This window comes from Octopus bimaculoides, chromosome 1, assembly GCF_001194135.2.
Source record: "Octopus bimaculoides isolate UCB-OBI-ISO-001 chromosome 1, ASM119413v2, whole genome shotgun sequence".
In the NCBI taxonomy this organism is placed as follows: Eukaryota; Metazoa; Mollusca; class Cephalopoda; order Octopoda; family Octopodidae; genus Octopus; species Octopus bimaculoides.
Genome location: NC_068981.1, coordinates 94,888,586 through 94,910,888, shown reverse-complemented (window position 1 = coordinate 94,910,888; position 22,303 = coordinate 94,888,586). Strand labels below are relative to the sequence as shown.

The following is a 22,303-nucleotide window of genomic DNA, read 5'->3' as shown; positions in this document are numbered from 1 at the left end:
GCTTCTATTTGAACCAAACACCATAAATAGTAAAGATTTTGTTACAAGGAAAATTTAGGAAGAATATAAAATTCTGTACCTTTCCAAGAAGCTACCTCATTGGCTTGTTTATATTTAGTGCCTTGTGGTGACATAAATTGTATGGCTCTAAGCTATAGCATTTCTACTATTGTTTTTGCCCACATATATTCATACAGGATAAGTCTGTCTAAAAACTTTGCTTCTGGAATAGCATTAACCTTCAATAAGCAAAATCCATTTGCAAACTGCTGTACCATCATTTTTTTGTTATGCTACATTGAATTCTACAGCCAATTTGCTTCCTTACTTCAGTGGATATTTTCTGTTTTCAAAAATTTCCTTCATTATCTCTATTTTCTAAAATTCTTATATTCTTCTCTATTTTCAAAAACTTTGGACATTATTCCCATTTCATTTTTAGATCTAAACTAACAGAATGTCTTTTGGATGTGGAAAGAAATTGGAAATGCGATAATACATATAATCAGCACAATTCTAGTACACATTCCACTAAATCATAGACATATCTATTTCGGGTTTTTCCAAATTCCTTTTTTTTCTTTTTTGGAACTTAAAGTTCTAATAGATTTGCATTACTTGTCACATTGTCTTGCTTATTCATCTCACTCAGGTGTATTAGGTATGTATCCATTATCTATAATTGCCACTTTCTTGAATCCGGGTGAAACCACAACAGTGAAAATGCAGAGAGATTGTTTTCTATATAGTGTGCAAGAGAGATGACTGCACTGGTATGGTCATGTGTTACATATAGATGAGGACAGCTGTGTGAAGAAGGAACCTGTGGAAACGGTAGACCTGGGAAGACATGGGATAAGGTGGTGAAGAATGACCTTCAAACATTGGGCCTCACAGAGGTAATGACAGGAGACTGAGACCTTTGGAGATATGCTGTGATTGAGAAGACCTGACAACTAAAGTGAGATCGAAGCCATGCATGTCAGGCCCAGTTAAGGTTAACCCTGATGTGTTGGGTGATATGATATGCTTGAGAAAACCTGTTGAGTCAAGTAAAACCAATATTGTAGCTGTGGCCAGTGCCCCTTGACTGGCACCTGTGCTGGTGGTACATAAAAAGCACCATCCGAATGTGGCCAATACCAGTACCCCCTGACTGGTTCCCATGCAGGTGGCATGTAAAAAGCACTATCCGAACATGATTGATGCCAGGCCTGCTTGATGATGTTATTAGAAATGTTATTTTACCTACCGTATCCATAAAAGTTAAGACATGAAACAATATATAGTATTAACATAAATTTGTATAAGATGATGAAACAGATTCTTTCTTTAATGCTGTCAATTGTAACGTTGTAAACAAAGGTGTGTTCATGTGGCCGAACTATTTGAAACTTTCAAAGCAGCTGGCAACCGACGAGCTCATTATATCAACAAACAGCTTTCTTCTGTTTAAGGCGCTTCAACTACAATGGTAGTTTTCACTTCCTTTTCTCTCTGATTCAGCCTGTTTTTGACTCTTCTACCAACCAGATACAATTCTTTAAATATTTTTTATACTCAACCTACCCATGGAACCGCCAAAAAAATGAAGAAGACACGAAGCAAGTTTTAAACTGAAAGTTATTGAAGTTGCCAAGGCATCTAACAACTGTGTTGCAGCGAGAATATTTGATGTGGCTGAGAAAGTGGTAAGAGATTGGAGAAAAAATGAAGATAATTTAAGAAACATGCCAAAAGACAAGGTTTACAGTTGTATTATTGTGCATGGCTAATGGAACAAAACTGAAACCCGTGATAATTTTTGAGCGGAAAACTAAGCCTAAAATAAATTTTCCTTCTGGAGTAGTTGTTCATTTTCATGAAAAAGGATGGATGAGAATGGCATAAAATTGTGGATAGAAAATACTTGGAGCAGACACCCGGGTGGGATAAAAAAGGAAAGAAGTCTATTGCTTTGGGATATGTTTCGTAGCCACATAACAAAGAACACTAAGGCCAGATTATCATGAAATAATACTGATATTGCAGTTATACCTGGTGGTCTGACCTCTTTACTGTAGCCACTAGACATCAGTGGCTACAGTAAAGATAATGTGAGAGAGGAATGGAGCAATTGGATGGTGCATGGAGAGAAATCTTTTACAAAAGGCTGCTTCATTGGATGCTTTGTGTGAGTTTGTTATAAAGGCATGGGGAAACGTGAAGAAAGAAATTATAGTGAAATCATTCAAAAAATGTGGTACCTCTAATACAATGGATGGCACAGAGGATGATATGCTGTATGAGAGGGAAGATGAAACTGAAGTCGACTCACCAGATTCTAACTGGGACCCTTAAGATGAAACTGTAAATGACGATTTGCTTGATGAACTTTTTGCAGTCTGGGTCTCATCAGGGACATCCATACATAAAGTTGCCTTGCTAAAGATTCTGAATGTTGGATATCATGTTGTTATACGCCCATCAGGTTAGAGAATGAAACATTGCTACAATTTTCAATTCTCTAACCAGAAGGGGACATAACAACATGACAGCCAAAACTCAGGATCTTTAGTGAGACATGACTTTATGTATGGATGTACCTGATGAGACCCAGACTACAAAATGGATGCAACACAACATGCTGAACAGAGCCCCACCCATAAGGGACAGTAGCAGGATAGGTCGAAAAGACTGTTGTACAAAATAAAGATCAATACCAAATCCATCTTCTGGTTACTGGAAATATTATTATTATTAACTCAGCTAACACTGCAGAGCTCCTGTAGTTGATCCAATGGAAATATACCCTGACTGTGGATGACACCAGGTAGCCCAAACTGTGCCGGTGCTCTACCAAACACTTCAATACTCTAATTGACATATACCCATTAGTCCAAAATATTAAACATCCCAGAATATGAAGACGACATGATAAGAGATATCAAGTGACAAGAGGAAAGATATGTTTGAATATTTTTGCCAAGGATTTATGGAAAATATATTAATGAAGGGGAAAGTGCCTTATAGGCTTTTTCAGACAGTAGTGATTGATACATCTGATGTCTAAATTCAATACCTGCAAGTGGACTAAGGAACCAGCCAATTACATTACACCTATTGTAAAAGATTTGTTTCTCCAAAATTTGCTTCTAGTCAATATTGATATACAGTTGTTTGTTTAAGCTATTAAAACAAGGTATTGTTTATTGTAAGAAATAGGGCAAACAATGTGAATTACAGCCTGAAATCCTACCCATCTCTTCAAGACTTCTGTAAATTGCAGATATGGAATTTATTTATACTTAGATATACAGACATGAGAGTAAAACAGATTTTCAGTTTATTCATATTTTCAAGGAGAAACAGAACCAGGCTATTTTACAATATACTTCTAAATTCTCTTGATGCTAACTTAATTCTACAGTAGTGTAGTTTTTGTTTCTTTCTTTTCTATTTTATAAATTAAGCTATTAGCAATTAGTTCTTTCATTTGTTTTAGCCATCATTATTAAAGTTATACTAGAGCTCTGCCTTCGGAGTTGAATGTTCTATGTTTCCATGTAAATTAATCAAGACAATTAATTACAAATGTCATTCTAAATATAATTCTTAAATGATGACAAGAATAACCTAAATAACTTCACCAAATCTGAATAAGCTAAATCAAAAACTAAAATGGCAGACTTGAAATATCTGAGGCAAAAATTTTGTGGCATTAAATGAAAACAGTTTCTGCATTTTAAAAAAGAAAAGACATTAAATCTAAAATAAAATTGTTCTTCTTTCCAGGCAATATTTCAAATGTAAACCAAAATTGGAACTTCTGTATAATTACACAAGCTGTTCCATGCAGCAACCAAATCTTCTTCCTAAACATTTTAAAAATAAGGATCAAATTCAAAGACTTAAATCTTACAATGGTACAAATACCCTGGCTAGAAACCCCCAATCAAATGCTTCAACCAGCTAGACTTACCCAAATGGCAACACCACTTATACCCAAGATATTTTACAACAATAGTTTTGACACTAGCTAAACTTGAAAAATGTTCTCTCTGAGTCAAATGAAAAATATCTTTAAAAATATTTTGGGACAAAGAGAAAAAAAGTCAAACAGAACAGTATGTTTTGAGAAAAGAGCTCTTTGGTATTATTTGTTAATTAACTTCAATGTGGCACAAACTAATACAGTTTAATTGAAATAAAGTCCAAGTTAAGTGACAATACTAGATTTGCGGATTTATCAAATGAAAAATAAAGTTTGAATTCTTTCATCCTGTTTAGATAACTATGTACCAAGTATTATCCAAGCACCAATGTCTGATAAAGAAACAACTTCATTAATTAACAAAAACAATTTCTAGAAACTTTTGTTAAAGGAGTCATTTTAAATTTATTTTAGTGTTTTTGTTTCAAATATATTCCCTTCATTTTTTTTTTTTTTTTTTTTTCAGTGTAAGGTAATTAATTCTGTGCTTTAAAGTCAGGTCTTTGAAGTCAAAGTGACAAGTTTTTGGAGTAAAACTTATTTTATATTGTCTCATTTAAATAAGTTGTTAATCATACGAAATAAAAGAAAACTCTAGTTCTGCATTATGTTTAGACAAATATCCGAATGAGCCTTGATATCAGATTTTGGTCAATGCCCTCCAAATAAATGCTTCAAACTCACAAGAGATAATTACCCATATAGCTAATTGTTTAATTCTGCCAATGTCTTTACTTTTTCGGGTGTACTTCAGTATTTTTTTTTTTTAGCTAATATAAGACTTTTACAAGAAAATGCTGTGTGCTGATATTATATTACACAAAATTTTATTGTACAATAATTCATTTCTTGAAACCTTCCAAGTCAATGAATGACATTCAAATGTTTGTTCTGGCTACTCATAGTTTTGCAAGTATTATCTTTCATTGTAACCATAATGTTTTGGTAGAATGTTTTCTTTTTCAGGGACTGCAATATGCTCAAATTTACCAAATTTTATTGGAAAAAACACTTTATATACCAGGGTAAGGTTACAGTTAGTGCCAGCTTTAAACACAAAAACATCCTCTCTTCAGCAATTTAAACAGTGTATGTTGTTGTTGGCACTCCGTCGCTTACAACGTCGAGGGTTCCAGTTGATCCGATCAACGGAACAGTCTGCTCATGAAATTAACATGCAAGTGGCTGAGCATTCCACAGACACGTGTACCCTTAACGTAGTTCTTGGGGATATTCAGCGTGATACAGTGTGACAAGGCTGACCCTTTGAATTACAGGCACAACAGAAACAAGAAGAAAGAGTGAGAGAAAGTTGTGGTGGAAGAGTACAGCAGGGTTCGCCACCATCCCCTGCCAGAGCCTCATGGAGCTTTAGGTATTTTCGCTCAGTAAACACTCACAACACCCAGTTTGGGAATCGAAACCGCGAGTCTGCTGCCCTAACCATTGGGTCATTGCGCCTCCACAAACAGTGTATGACACTGACCAAATATTGATTCAACATAGTGAAGAGTTATCTCCTTTGAATTCTCTGCGACCAGTGGGTATTTTTCTACAGAGATTCTAAAGCTACCTTGTAATTTTCAATCTTTACAAGTGAAGTACCTTCCTTTTCCATGGATTCAGTTAGAAGTTGTTCAACATAGACTATGCTGAATGGTTGGTACTGGTCTGAGTCTTATTAGCGAAATCTACTCTAATGGGTTTGCCAATTCCTCCTTTGTTCTCTGTTGCTCTACCCAGCCAAAGGTACCCTGTTACAGCCTGGCATCGTGTAACTGACAATAATCTGGTCCAGGCTTGTAGTGAGCATAGCATACAAATATATAACATGTAATAAATAAATAAATAAATGGTTGAGACAACATACAGAGCTTTCTGATCTTATGAGGAAGAGATGGGATGTGTGATTTTATACATATTACATCATTGGCACTTTTCCAGTAAAAGCCTCAATGTATACCTTGGTTGCTTTACACAGTTATAGATGCAAAAATTATGTATCCAAAGTTGCCTCTTACAATACTTTTGCTCAACCCCAGTTAGTGGCAGTGGTCAGGAATGTTTTCATAGTCAAATGCCATCACTACTGCCTTAGTCATCTATAGCTTCAGTGATCTCAGATAATTCATGAATCTGCATATCAACCTTTCTTATAAGAAGCTCATGATCAAATTTAATTAGCTGCATATCTACTTCATCATGAACTATACCTGCAGTTCTGATATCTACTTGTATTTTATTACATTTGCTGCATATGTTACTTATATTAAATACATTCATGGTCAAAGATATCTTGGCACAACCTATATTTTATGTTGTCATGATCTAAATTAGGCTAATCAACAAAAAAATATCTTATGCATTGCTGCAATGGTTAGAGATGAGTCTAGGTAAATAAACTGGAAATAAACTGGAAGAATGCAACAGAAAGTTGTTACTGAATTTTTCCCAAGAAAAATCATGAATCTTCAGAGTTTGGCATGGAGATCCATGATCACTGAAGTCTGTAAGCATGGCACATAAAAAGAGAACGCTAGAAGAGTAACCTTTTATATTGTTATAGTTTCCATCGCAAAATAATGCAATATGTGTAACTGTTTCCTTGTCCAGCATTCTCTTAACAAGTGGTGTTCATGAATTTTTGCAGAAGGAAGGATAGCAACACAGCCATCAAAATAAATTTTCTATTATTCATGATTTCTTCTTATGTGGTCAAATGACTTCATCATCTGTCATTTTGTAGTAACAACAGCTCTTACATAAAGACCGAACAGCTTAGCAACTTCTTTACTACTGTATATAATGTGTGCTTCTGTAACAGGCAGAGTATGACAAACTGTTACTTAACAGTCATCACAAAGTGACAGAGTTGATGTCAAATACAATCTAAGAGGACATTTTGAGAGAAAAACTGGGACAAGTCAATACCCCGATCTTACTAAAGTATTAACAGGTAATACAACTCATAAACTTGGAACTGCCTTGCTTAATCTTCAGCTTAAATTTGGTGGTTTGACATATAGCAAGTTAAGACAGTAGCTCCTGCACTATAGTATAGCTAAATGCAGTGGAACTATACACACACACACACACACATATATATATATAAGAAATAGTGGAACAACAAGGTATCAATTTTTGCTGGAAATAACAGTCAATAACCATGCCACTACAAAACAAAGGTATCAAGTTATTGGATCAGGTAAGGAAGGTCATGGAGAGGGTCATAGCCCAACTAATTAGGGAGAGAGTCAGTCTAGAAGAGATACAGTTTGGGTTTGTGCCAGGGAAAAAAGCACCACTGATGCTATATTTCTGGTAAAACAGCTGCAGGAGAAATACCTAGCCAAAGATAAACCTCCGTTAACTAGCTTTTGTTGACATGGAGAAAGCCTTTGACAGGGTCCCCTGATCACTTATCTGGTGGTCAATGCGGAAACTAGGGATAAATGAATGGTTAGTGAGAGCTGTACAAGCCATGTACAGGGATGCTATCAGTAAGTTGAGGGTTGGTAATGAGTACGGTGAAGAATTCCAGGTAGGGGTCCACCAAGGATCAGTCCTCAGCCCCCTCTTATTCATCATAGTCCTCCAGTCAATAACAGAGGAATTCAAGACGGGATGCCCCTGGGAGCTTCTCTATGCTGATGACCTTGCTCTAATTGCTGAGTCACTATCAGAACTAGAGAAGTTTTAGGTGTGGAAGCAGGGTCTAGAATCGAGGGGCCTTAGAGTCAATCTAGCAAAAACCAAAGTCTTAATAAGTAGGAAGGCAGACAAACTACAAATCTCTTCAGGTAGATGGCCCTGCTTGATCTGTAGAAAAGGTGTAGATATAAACTCCATAAGATGTACCCAGCTGACTGGTTCAATGCCGGGTGCATGTAAAAAGCACCATTCAAGCGTGGTCAATGCCAGTACTGCCTGACTGGCTCTCATGCTGGTGGTACATAAAAAGCACCCATTACACTCTTGGAGTTGTTGGCATTAGGAAGGACATCCAGCTATAGAAACTTTGCCAGATTAGATTGGAGCCTGGTACAGCCTTCTGGCTTGCCAGCCCCCAGTCAAACCTATGCGAGCATGGAAAGCGGACATTAAACAATGACAACAATGATGATGATGAATTCTACCTTTACAGTGCTTTATTTCGCTGGAAAATACTACTATTGCATTGTTTTAATATTTATAATTTAGATATATATATATCAATAGAAGTTAGTCATTTAACTGCAAAAGGGCATTACATGAAATCTGGCATTATGCATCCACTCTATCAGTAGTTATGTTGATCAAGAAAGTTTGTAAACAAACATCATATTCGACATGGACTTCAAGAAGTGAGTATGAATAAGATTCTCACATTCTAATAGTTGACTATTCCTGAATTAGTCTAGTTTTAGTTTTCTAAGTTTTCTAATAACAAAAGTACAATATTTCTGAATGATTCAAGAAAAATATATTTTGTCTTGGAGTACCTCAATTCAACTTTCTAAAACCCATTAAATAATCCATTGGGGAAACTTTAGATCACATATCAGTAGTAGTAGAGCGGGTAAAGTAATGTATACATTGTATCAATGCTATACTGGTAGTAATACGAATAGTTAAAATAACTTGTTGGCTTTGAGCTTGATTCTCAGTATCACTATGACAATGCTAGGTTCAAGTGAAAAACTTCTGTAAAGAGGGTTCTTTTGCTTTATTTCATTCTTCTTCCACTTTGATGGAGTAAGCCTACTCTTAAGGATCTGGATTTAGATTTTGTTAAGCAGTGAGGCTTTGTGCACTTTTGGCATGGCCGGACATTGCAAAATAATCATAATCCTTTAGCATTTAAACCAGCCACATACAGCCCCAAATTTCCTACCTGTTCTATGTTCAAACTGATTAGATCTGGCCTCTCATTCCTATCTAACAATGTCATTGCAAAAATATACAATCACATTGAAATCTCAAAGAAATGAGGTAATGTATGATTAACTCAAATTGATGTGAATATGTTACATTTGACAGAGTAATCTGAATGCTAAAAGGTTAATGGTCAATTTTAGACTTGGGTATATTCTGCACAACATCACTAGATATAAGTCTACACCAGCACTAACACCATCACACATTCTTCACAAGTCCAGTGGCAATAGGGAAAGAGGCAAAATGGACAGGTAGAGGAAGCTACAGGACATCTTCAGCTTTGACTCTGCACACAGGTAGCTATAGGGTGATGGTCATTTTCTGTCTTGCTGAACTCTTATTCACTGAAGTGACAAGAGAGTCCACACTAGACATAAGCAATTTTAGAGCAACCAGAATCCACATTAGATAAAGAAATAGCTAGCTTAGTAGCTTTTTTCCTTGATTTAAGCTTGTGAATGGATTCTGGCGATTTCATTGTAAATTTTGGTATAGCTGTCTCATTATTTTAGAAAATATGACTGAGGAGCATTTAGTAGTAGGCTCTTCAATTACAAACAATAAATAACATGCCAAAATTGTACTGGATAAATTAACTTTCAAAGTTGCATCAAAGCTCTATAATTTCTATATAATCTTTTTCAGCCAATGAAAATTAGTGTCTTTTTTTTTAATATTTTATGTTAACAGGTAGTTAGTTTGCCACATGACTCCGTGCTGCATTCTTGAATGAGAGGGAGATGATTTATGGATGAAGTGGTTCCATGTGTAATGAAGATATGACAAGTAGATGTTATTTTAAGCATTCTGAAGCTGGCAGAATCATTAGAGTATCAGAAAAAATGCCTTTCAGTATTTTTTCTAGTCAAGTTCTTGGGTTGATGAATTCTGCTAGCCTTGTACCTAAATCAGAAACATATTACAGGCATGGTGTGTGGTATGAAGCTTGCTTCCCAACCACATGGTTCTGGGTTCAATCCCACTGCATGGCACCTTGGGTAAGTGTCTTCTACTATAGCCTCGGGTCGATCAATGCCTTGTGAGTGGATTTGGTAGACAGAAACTGAAAGAATCCTGTCGTATAATATATATATATACATATATGTATAGTTGTGTGTGTGTGTGTTTATCTCCCCACCATTGCTTGATAACAGATGGTGGTGAGTTTATGTCTCTCTAATTTAGTGGTTTGGCAAAAGAGACCAATAGAATAAGTACTAGTACCTACAAAGAATACTTTAAGGTGGTGCTCCAGTATGGCTACAGTCAAATGACTGAAACATGTAAAAGAATAAAAGAATATTACCTATCCTAGGAAAGGAAGCCTTATAAGCTGATGGCAATTTTTATTTACCGGATATCTAGAGGAGTTTAACCTCACTAGTGAAACTAAACTTGTATATCATAAAAGAGTGCTTGAAAGAATATGGAAACAAAACTGTATTTTTTTCCTGAGCCATAAAAATGTCAAAATTCAGTTAATTGATTTGAAGAGAAAACTCTAATCAATACAAAGGATATTCGACTACAAAAGTATTAATAGATTCACTGTTTAATATTCTCATCAGATCTATATACACCCAGCTGAGTTTTGAATAATCTTAATGTTTGCTTCTTCAATACCAAATGCGATGTTAAATGGAGATTCATTAGCCTAGAAGCTATGACAAAAGCAAAATCTTCAGATCTTAAGAAAGCATCATTACACAGCTACCAGAATTGCAGAAACAAACTCAATTAGAAAGATTAAATAAAATCTGAACAAAAGCAGAAGTAGATTCTTCAAGGCATCTTTTTCATCTCAACAGGTAGCCAAAAGTAAACTATGTGCTCTATATTTCTATGTTCATCAAAGTCAAGAGCATTTATGGTACATCTGAAGAAGGAATCTCCTTGAAAATGTTGACATTCTTTACTAACCATTAACCCTTTTGTTACCAGATTTCTGTTGAAATACACTACTTTTGTTTCAATTAATGTTTAACCTTTTAGCATTTAAACTGGACCAAATATGCCTCTTGTTTTTAAGTTCACACTGGTCAGGCCTTAGCCTCTCACACCTACCCTACAATATCATCCTAAAAATAGACAATAACTAAATCAAAATATGAATAAATAAACTTTACACTCGGCAGAGTAATTTAAACACTAAAGGGTTAAAATAATGAAGAATTTAGTAAAATAATTTAATAATTATTAAGTTGATGTTTGGGACATAAACTGAAATTTTCTTTTGTTTTGGAGGTGAGTGGGTTAGAAACCACTTTAAAATATGTTTGCATTATAGAACTAAGGGTAGAATCAGGGGAGTTGGTACCAAAAGGGTTTAATAGTTAACACTTAAAATACAAACAGTGTTATTTTGCAGTATCATTATACATATTTTACTTTTGTTTGGTTAGATAAAGGTGATAAAGAAATATAAGTTTCAGAAAGTTTTGTGGGCTACATACTGCTATAAGCTGCATTTTGCTTCAATGGTAGGTTGGGTGAAATTGTAGTAGAGATGCTGGGACAAACTCAAGTAATGTTGTATACAGGAAGATGGAAAGGAGCCTCAGCCAGACTACTCATGGGCAAGGAATAAAGATATAATTTCTTTTAATGGATAACAGAGACAGGATAGGTGGAGTAGGCATACTGCTAGCAGATATATGGATAAACAAGGTAATTGAAGCAGATTGATTTGCGCAATGAGAAAATTAAGCTTAGGCTAGTTTTAGACACGACAGTGACATTCATCTGCTTATGCACAAAAGTCAAGCCTAGCTGATACTCAGGATTACGATTATGAGATCTTTCAACAGCCTACCTCTAATATGAATGGTAGTGACCTCACCACCATGGCTGGTGACTTTAATGAATGTTAGGCAATATTTTGTGGTATACATGAGTTATATTCTATGGTATACATGGGTTATATAGCTATGGTGCCAAAAAATAAGGAGGAAACATGGCTCCGGGAATACTATGATGCAATGACCAAATGGTACTTTTGGGTTATCTCACACCCATTAAAAAAATTGTGTTATCTCCACATGCTTTATGAAAAATATTGGTACTTTTGGTTATTTCTCTCAGCTAAAAAAAATTGCTTAACCCTCAAAACAAAAAAAAACAAAAGTGAAAGATGAAACATCTTATTGAATCTGATAATATATTTTTATAACAAATCATACAAAACTGAAAAGATTAATAAACATGAAAACTGAAAAAATTAAACATCTTACTGAATCTGATAGCATTTTCATAACAAATGATACCATGCCTATTGAGGAGGCAATGTGCTGAAGTACTGAATCAAAAGAATTTAACTCTTTCAATCCAATCTCTTGTCACATAAACCCAATTTTTAGTGGGGAGATAACCTAGTTTTTTAGTGGCAATTTTTTAATGGGGGTGAGGTAACTCATCAGCAGGTGGGCTGCACTACTAAAACAATTCAATGTAATTATTTCCTTAGGCATACAATTCAGAAAGTCCCAAAACTGCAATTTGCCCATGACTAATTTATACTTTTGTTTATATGCATGAACATGCAAGTATATAGCCTCTCATCCCTTTAATATGCCTATCACAAATCTCTCCAATCATTCACAAGTCTGTTACCTATGTCACTTTTGCCTCTGTCTCTATAATTTGTACTCTTATTGCTCAACTCTTGATCACTATCTCCTCACCTCACTGCACTATGCAGCCAATGTAACTAAGGATAGTTGTGGATCTCTTCAATTCACCATAGTTTCCAGTGTACCTAGGGATGCTATAAGAACTTTCTGACCCTCTCTTCAACATTCCACATCTCTCTTTCTCTCGATCTCTCATCCTTATCACCCAACCTCTCTATCTTGAGATATATACTTAAAAGAGCTCATCAGACCTGTATGTAACTCATACTCTACCTATAATCTTCACTGGCTATTTGGTATTGATATTTATCACTCACTCTCTCACCTCTATTGTTACAAGTGTTGGTGCTACATAAAATATACTTAGTTCACTTAGTTAAGTGTAGGGTTGTGAGGACCCTTTAGTCTTGTTAAAGATGTAACAATCTCTCTGGCACCAGTGCACTCTGTAAAGTGAATGACATTAGAAAAGGTACCAAGCCAAAGAAACCTAAGCAAAAATGCACACTCCACCCTGACCCGGTTAGGAAGCAGAAATGAAACCTTTGCATGGAAAGTGGATATATGATAACAAAAATAATAATGTTGAATATTTAATAGAGATGTACTTACAGAAGTCAACTTTCAAATCATGCATAATCTAAACACATTAATAACACTGTATAACAACTTTCTTTTTGTTTGTCTTTGGTCAGTAAGTGTTATTTTCTTCTATCTAGAGATCAAAGGAAATGACTACTATTCCCTTCAAACTTTGCTCTTGCGAAAATCGCTGTCTTCCACACGAACAGGCTTGTCCTTTCAGGCACTTAAAAGACACCCACACTGGTGCTGCATTTATGCATCTGTGTTAGTGCTGCATACATGAACCCATGCTAGTGGCATATAAGAAGCACTCAGCACACTCTGTTAAGTGGTTATATATAATCAGATCAAGTGCATGAAAAATGTCACATAGTTGAGTCAAGTCAACCTAGAAAGAATGCTTTAACTAAATAAAAACTACAAGAGCTTCACACACACACCAAAATCTGGAACCAAAATTCCCCAAAATTTACACATTTCTTTTTCATCATAATTATTATAGTACAGATGTTTAATTTGATGAATATCATATGATAACTAGTGAGCAAAAACAGAAAGGCTGAAGAACATCTAATAAGAACTATATTTTGAGAACAGATGCACTGCCTACAAGAAAAAGCATATATTGAAATACTGCAATCCTGGATACATTATGTCAAAGAAACTCAAAATATAACCATGTATTAAAAAACATTTCAAAAATCAATGACACTTTCTACCACTTAAAATGGCCGCTACATGGAAATACAGGACTTATGCTTTAGTAACCAAACCATTTTATAAAAAAAAGTACATTGACATAGTACAACATCAGGGATGATGATAATACAGTAATAGGGTGACGATAAACTTCATTAATTTCTTTTGTCTTCAAAAGTGCAAGAAAATGACCCTTTGAGTCAGCAAAATCAATAGTCAGTATATAAGGTATATATTTTGCTTAGCAGCTTATATTACCGACTTTTATAAGGCAGGGTTTATGATTACAATTTTAGTTTCAATAATTAGAGTTGTGCCTCTGTTGAGATTGAGTTTATCAACAATTCTATTTTAGAGTAACAGATAAAATGCATTCAGAGATCACAATTCCTATTACTGTTATAATTAGGAGTAAAAGAATAGTACTTGAAATCGACTTGATATTCGTATTTGATCAAGATGACTTAGACATGACTTTAACAGTAAATTAACAAAAATTCATTTTCGAGGTTGCTGTTATTGGTGGTGATATGGGGAATCAACTTTCAAGTGTATTTAACAGTCTAATAACAGTTCTTGATAGCAAGTCATTGGGGCAGAAGGTTTTCTCTTCAGCTAAAACACGTATAGTGATTTCACAATTAATTAATCAGCAAAATGCCAAACTAATGATACTGCATGTTTTTACTTTTAATGTATACATTATTATTATTATTTGCTCAAGTTCTTGAAATATTTATTACAGCAAGTTTGGCGGTCAAGTACCAACCACTCAATTGATTCGTATTTCTTCAACAAGTGGAAGCAAAAACAAATATTCAATGACGTATGGGCAAGATGAATGATTTGTAAAAGCATTACAAAGGGAGTTTTTTTTTATTTGTTTGTAATTAACAAAAAATTTCAAAGCCTTCGTTTTAGTTTCAATTAAAAACAAATTGTTAAAGTGTTAGTAGTACTATGCACATAAAGAGTCCATATATTTTAAAAATCAGTTTTAGACATTGAAACTAGGCTCAAGTCTGCCTCTTAATATTGGACATTAGATTATGACAATACATACATTTTAAAACTTCTGGCTTCCCAAACGCAACGTAACTTTCTTCTTTCAAACAAATGATATCAAAATGTAACAAAAAAGTCAACACTTACTGATTTGGTAAATAACAGCCAAAACGATGAACAGTGATACGATGTGCTGGAACACAAGTGAAGGTAACTTGTAGTCATCGAAATTTTGTTGGTGTTTCTCTGTTGGATGAGAAAGATCCGGTACTTTGTTGGACTTGTGTTGAACGTTATGCTTTAAATGAAGGTCATTGGAAGATGACAACTCCGGATCGAGATATAATCCATTGGAGACAGCAATGAATGGCATTTGAGGAGCAGTCTGACCAGCGGTGGACTGGGAGATTCCAGCTATTACACCAATCAATAATATTAAAAGCATAGACATGGTGATAAGATAAGATCGTCTAAGAAAGGGTAAAAATGACACTAACGTAGTCATTGTAAGAAAAACAAGTTTTGACACCTAAAGTGTCTTTGTACTTGGTGTATGTAAATATAAAATCAACTCGCCCTACATATAACTAAGTAAAAATATGTGTGAGGAAGAAAGTTAAACTAGAGTATGTGTAAGGAAAGCTAAGATATTTTACAATCTAACGAGATATCCAAATAAACTAATCACGTGTATCAAGACACAAAAGCCATAAAACACGATTCCGACAACACGTGGATCCCTTGGGAACAATCAATGTACTTTACCCATTCACTAATAACCACAATACTTTTATTTACAACCTTTGTAGACCATGTGGCTAACAATTGTACGCAACTGTTTAAACATCACAAAATTACTAAATAGAAATAGGTTTATTAGACTTAAAACAAATGAAATCAAATCACATCGGTCTCTATGTATATATAATATAGTGAACAATTAAGCAAAAACACATATGTAATTAGTTTACTAAATCGATTTATAAATATAAATGAAATGTTGTTAATAAATGCTTTGTTTGGTTTTACAGAAAGGTTGAATGAATCTTCAACACAAATAAATATACAATACGGAGCTAGAAAAAAAAAATCTAGTCTCCAATACATATAAACAGTAGTTGGTATTGATTTATTTCGATTTAGCAAAACACTGCGTTTATCAAGAACAGGAAAATATGCAGTATAAAATTTAAAAAAAAAACATGAAACCTTATACGCATGAGATATATAAATAAATATAGTAGTGTATAGTTAAATATTAAGATTGCAAACTGATTTTGAAAGTTTGGAAAGGAGAAAAAAAAGGAGGGGAGGGACGGGGGAAGAAGAAACTGCTACAAAAAAAAAAGACGGCAAAGGAAGGTACCGATGTGCTATATTATAAAGAAGAATAAAAAAGAGACAGGGTAAAAAGAAATATCTATAAAAGAGGGCAAGTTATATCAGGGACTATGTGATGTGTGTGTATCCAATATATATATATATATATCCCTAGATACACACACGTATCACACAGACACTTTCTGGAAACATCACCATAACCTTACTGGTCAGACTGCTCCTACAGTAACATATACAGCTATCGTCGGTGATCATAGTAGAGAATTCACTGGATGGTTGGTGATAGTACTGTCTGTTGGAAACTTGAAAGTACACGTGTGGATCTCCCTTAAGAGGGGGTGACATACTGTTGACGATTAACGGCAAAACTTGAAAATAAAAAACAACCAACAAATATGGTGTGGTACAAAGTATACGATATGACAAGGAGGCTTCCGACTACTGGACAGTATTATGCAGCTAGTTGTTAATGTCTAAACATGAAGTATAGAACCTTAATTACACCAGCTGTACAACACTGCACAGTAGGAGCTCCTCTCGCCTCCGCGGACACTCAGTGGAGAGAGCGCATGCGCAAGAAATTGCTTCCCTCCAAGATTCCGGTTAGATATAAGTATGGATGCACATATGCATTATAATCGAAATATTGCTTTGAAAACGTTTTAAAGTAACCTGTTAAAAGTATTAAGCAACTTCAACTAAACCTCCAGGTAAAAAGCACTGCATTCTATATGTCTCTCCATAATATCACTGTTAATGGCATGATCCCTGAACAGTCTGACGTTGAAGAAATGACAATAAATGGTAATTTACATCGAGTTTATTGACATCGAGTTCAAATCCAATGGGATACTGGTGCAGGCAAATTCAATAATTCTGGATTCACTGATCATTAATTTAATTGTATTCAAGTGTCACCAGTTTTACCTTTCATCCACGCGGGATCGATAGAAAAGTACCAATTCATGGTGTGGGTGGGTAGATGGGTGGGGCTAGTAGAAAACCTAACCAAATACCTTGCATTGTTTGCTCTGGCTCTTGGTGTTCTGAGTTCCAATTTCTCCATTGTTTACCTGGGCAATAGACTCAATCTGCTGCCCGCCTTAACACGACCGCGTCACATATAAGGTGCTTTTAGCGAAGGCATACCTACACAAGTATACCGCACCGATTTTATTTCCTCATAATTTTCAGAAAAATGGATATATTTTAATGAGATATTCCACATATGCGTTACAGATGACGTAGATTCCGAGTATATCGGGATTTGTAGCGTAAAAAAATTTCCGAGCGGGATAAGGAGTTTGGGAAAATTCACAGGAATCGGCTGTTTCCTTATAATTTGCAGAAAGAAAAAAATGGTTATTTTCTAATGAATTTTTTTACAAATAGGCGCGGGCGTGGCTGTATGGGAAGAAGCTTGCTTCACAACTACATGGCACTTTGGGCAAGTTTCATCTACAATATGGCACCTTAGGCCTCGGGCCGATCAAAGTCCTGGGGTCGATTTCTTCAACTAAAACATTTAAAGCGACGCTCCAGTCGAATGACTGAAACAAGTAAAAGAATAAAAGAAAATACCCTTCAGGTGGTGTAGATTACGATTATATCGGAATTTAACGTGGAAAAAATAAATGGCGCACACATACATACTGACACACATCGCATATATCTTTTATCTTTTACTTGTTTCAGTCATTAGACTGCGGTCATGTTGGGGTATCGCCTTGAAGGGTTTAGTCAAACAAATCGACCACACTACATTTTTTTTTTTAAAGTCTGATACTTATTCTACCAATTTCTCATACCAACCGAACCGCTAATTTACGGGGACATAAATAGACCAGGTTATCAGTGATGGGGAGGAGGACAAACACAAATACGAAGGCATTCACATAGATCTATATCCTCTTTCATTTTCCGTCTACGAAATCCACTCAGGGTTTTGGTCGACCTGGGGCTATAGTAGAAGACATTTGCTCAAGGTACCACGCTGTGGGAATGAGCCCAGAACCATGTGTTTGGGAAGCAAACTTACCACACAGCCACGCCTGTGCCTATATATCTACAAGATGAAACTTGAAATTTTGAAAAAGTTGTGATGTATGTCAGTATGTATGTGCGCACGCCCACCATTTTTTTTTTCACACTAAATTCCAATATAATCATAAGCTACTCTATGTGAAAGATATTTGTAGAAAATATCATTAAAAATACCCAATTTTTCTGCAACGTATGAGGAAACAAAGCCAACTCGTGAATTTTCCGAAGCTCCTCTTCCCAACCCTAGGAAAGATTTTTCGTAACTTTCGATATAACCGTAATCTGCACTACTCGAAAATTATTTGTTGAAAATTTCATTAAAAAGTATCCATTTTTCTGAAAGTTATTAGGAAACATGTCGAGGACAGGGTGGAGGCACAGTCGTGCACGTGTGCCTTACCAAAATCCAATCTCTTGTAAGAATTCGGGTCAGGTTTTCAGTTTGTAACAAAGAAGGGTTCTTTCTCTTGGACAGGCACAATATTTTGTTAAGACTTTGTTGGTGGTATTGTACAGGGTTATTCAAAAAGAATGAACCGATTTCATTACGCAATATTTTAATAAGGAAAATCACTAGAAAACCCTAGCTAAGACATATGCATTTACAATCAATTTTTATTTCCTGTCTTACAAGTGTTCAATGTGGCCGTCACCTGCAGCACGGGCAACAACAATGCGATAAGAGTGTTCCTCTCAGACGCGTATCAGTCTATCACGATCCACTGAGTTGATCGCTGTTGAAACAGTTGAGCATGAAAGAGATTCCCCTAAGGTGAACGTCTTCTGTGCTGTGTCTCAGGACAAGGTTTGTGGTCCCTTTTTCTTTACAAACCTATCTCAATATGCTCCAAAACTGGCTCTTCGCTTCACTGCAAGCAAAGTCGCATGACTTCATTTTTCAATAAGATGGAGCACCTCTCCATTGGCACCTGATGGTTCGAGCTTTTTTAAATGAAAATGTGCCCCAGCGATGGATTGGTCGGAAAGGGGCCCAAGACCTTCCTCTTTGTGCTTGGCCTGCGAGATCCCCAGCCTAACTGAATGTGATTTTTTTTCTTGTGGGGATATGTAAAGAATCGCGTTTATGTTCCATCGCTACCCACTAACCTCGTTGGCCTTAAACATCAAATAACAACAGCGATCAACTCAATGGATTGTGATATGCTGATACGCGTCTGGGAGGAATTCTCTTATCGCATTGATGTTGCCCGTGCTGCAGGTGGTGGCCACATTGAACACTTGTAAGACAGGAAATAAAAGTTGATTGTGAGTAAATACTTGTGACTTAGCTGGAGTTTTCTATCGCTTTTCCTTATTAAAATATTGCGTAATGAAATCGGTTCATTCATTTTGAATAACCCTGTATTGAGAGTACTCTACGATATACGTGAGCAGTGCCTAGAAGTGTTATGTTCTGTATGTTGTACTGCTTGTAAGTTCTGGAGTTTTGTACATGTATTTGCTTGCATGTTTTTTTCCTTCTTTCCTTTTAATATTCCCAAGGTACCTATTGTTGGGTTTCTTAGTCCCAGTCCCTACAATAGGGTTATCTCTCTTTCCAGATTTTTATATTTGGATATTTTCTCTATACCTTACATTATCAGAGATACAATATCACCTGCCCAGGCAAAGCAATACTTTTCTCTGCGATCTTTGACGAGAATATAGAGTCAATTCGCTTTCATCGCCTTGTCTATGTGAATTGTGTGTGCATGTGCATTTGTACATTGAAATCTGAGTCAATGAGTCGCTACTCGAAATTTTCCTTTTCCTTTTTCTCTACTCTTCTGAGGATCGGGATTGAGAAAATTCAAGTAGTGACTAACAAATTTAGCTTTGAATACTGTATCACGCCACTCTGCTTAACAGTATTGAATACTTTCTTTCGCTTAATTGCATTTCACACGAGTGTGATACTACCATGTGTGGTGCGTGTGCGTGTATAATTTATGTGCTCTTACCAGATCTATTACCGGTTATGTGGACCAAAACGTTTACTGTTGTGTCCTCTACATTACACAATAGTAATGACAGGAAACGAATTGGATTCACTAAAATGCTTAAATGTAATAAATATCTCTCTACCCTGAAGACGAAGGCCGGATCTACTTAATGTTTATATGCTTCCACTGCAAGTTGCATATCCTTGACGTTTTTGCGAACTACATTATGAAGTAATTCCGTGAACTATGAATTACGAAGTAATTCCGGAACTATGTGGTTGGGAAGCAAGCTTCTTACCACACAGCCACGCCTGCGCCTATGTATGTATATTTTGTATATCTTGCCTAAGTTTTATTTGTTTATTTGCATCATTGTCTCTAAATCCGCTTACCTGGATTCGTCTTATTGCCATTCTTTACTCCATGGACTTGGTCCTCGGAAAAGGTTTCGAAGTGTAAGTTCAAATCATTTGAACGCTACTAAGTGTTTTCTATATTCAGCATCGCTGGACCTCATCTGTTGTCTCTTCCCATCTCTCTCTCTCTCTCTCTCTCTCTCTCTCTCTCTCTCTATATATATATATATATATATATATATAAAATCATAATAATTACTAAGTGCCTAATCAAAAAAAGTAATACATGCTAGTGTAGGCAAGTCTTGATTTCAAAGTCATTTCAATTACAATATATCGGTTAATGTTGATGAGAAAAGTATAAGCATCCTTCACTTTCATTTCCCTATTTCCTTCAAACGGGCAGTATTATGTCTATTATAAGAAATAAAATCAATACGCAAGAACAGGAAGGAAAAAAAAATCATGTCTGGAAGATTTCAGCTTGTTCTGTTCGCTCTACGCATGGAGTAACCTTGACTAGAGAAAAAAGCAATTGCAAGATGATAGATTCAATAAACTATGTCAATAAGAGATAAAGGCCGAAAGAGAGAGAAAAAAATAGAGAAAAAAATTCAATTGACGCTCGCGAGAATGGTTAGTCAATCATTTGATATGCACTAATTATTTACCAACACAAATAGATTTTCTTTCAAACAATACTAGGCTCGGCGTTAATTCTAATTAGTGGGAACATTCCTGTGGAAAAAAATAAGTCGGATTTCTGTTGCTACAGTATAACGATCTGCTGGATGCAGACGATCGACTTCGACTGAAATTTTCGCAGTAGTCTAAACAATGCATTCTAATTACTAAGAACATTCCTGTAGACAAATGAATCGGCTTATTGTTACTACAGTCTCAACGATCAGTTGAAAGCAGACGTTCAACTTCAATGGAAATATTTGCAGCAATCTAAACGATACAATACTGTCGATAACTCTTCAAACATGATATTAACTTTGCTCGGTTGTAACGATCCAAATGAAATCAATATGGCAGCGTTTAGATTTTGCCTCGTAAATTACATTAAATTGGATACTGGGAGTAAGGTTTCGAAATTTCCTTCGTCTAATTTCTTATGATTTGTCTGTTCGTATCTGTTTCTTTGTATGCATGCGTAATGTTATGTTTATATTTCCCAATGAAGTAAGAACTAGTCTGAAAACCTTAGCTTTTCGAGATTATTAGACATTTAGACATTAAGCCAAGTACACCAATAGTTATAGGTACAAATGTGAATTTATAATCTGGGTAAAGAAACCATAGGTTTCAAACAGTTATCCGTAAATATTCTTTCTCACTAATTTTGATACAAGGTCAGTAGTTCCGAGAGAGGGGCTAAGTCGATTAGATCAACCCTAGTGTTCAACTGATAGTTATTTTTTCGACCCTGAAAGGATGAAAGGCAAAGTTGACCTCGACAGAATTTGAACTCAGAACATAAAGACGGACGAAATGCTGCTAAGCATTTTGCACGGCGTGCTAATGATTCAGCCAGCTCACTGCATTAGTATATCATTAGATTTGCTAGCATACTCCTGTCGTCAAATAAACCTACAAGTATTTTATTAATGATACAAAATGGTGTATCAACACAATGGGAGAAACCATTGATAAATGTCAGCCATTTAGTAAATACATGTACAAACACAGAATAGATACACTTTAAGAATCAGATACGGTTGCAAGGTTTCTGTTGAAAATATCGTCTAAATGGTACACGTGTGAGTGTGTGTGTGTGTGTGTGTGTGTGTGTGTGTGTGTGTGTGT

The 22,303-nt window shown here is 35.6% G+C and overlaps 1 protein-coding gene across 1 annotated transcript in view; it reads right to left on the bottom strand.

Annotated features, from left to right (window-relative positions):
- The window catches only part of LOC106873157 (Na(+)/H(+) exchanger beta), a 288,856-nt gene extending 272,143 nt beyond the window's left edge, over positions 1 to 16,713 (bottom strand). The window contains exon 1 of the mRNA XM_052968332.1: positions 14,956 to 16,713. Within this exon, the coding sequence (XP_052824292.1) occupies positions 14,956 to 15,313 (358 nt within the window). The 5' untranslated portion in view covers positions 15,314 to 16,713. The remainder of the gene's footprint in view (positions 1 to 14,955) is intronic.
- Between the last annotated feature and the right edge of the window lie 5,590 nt (positions 16,714 to 22,303).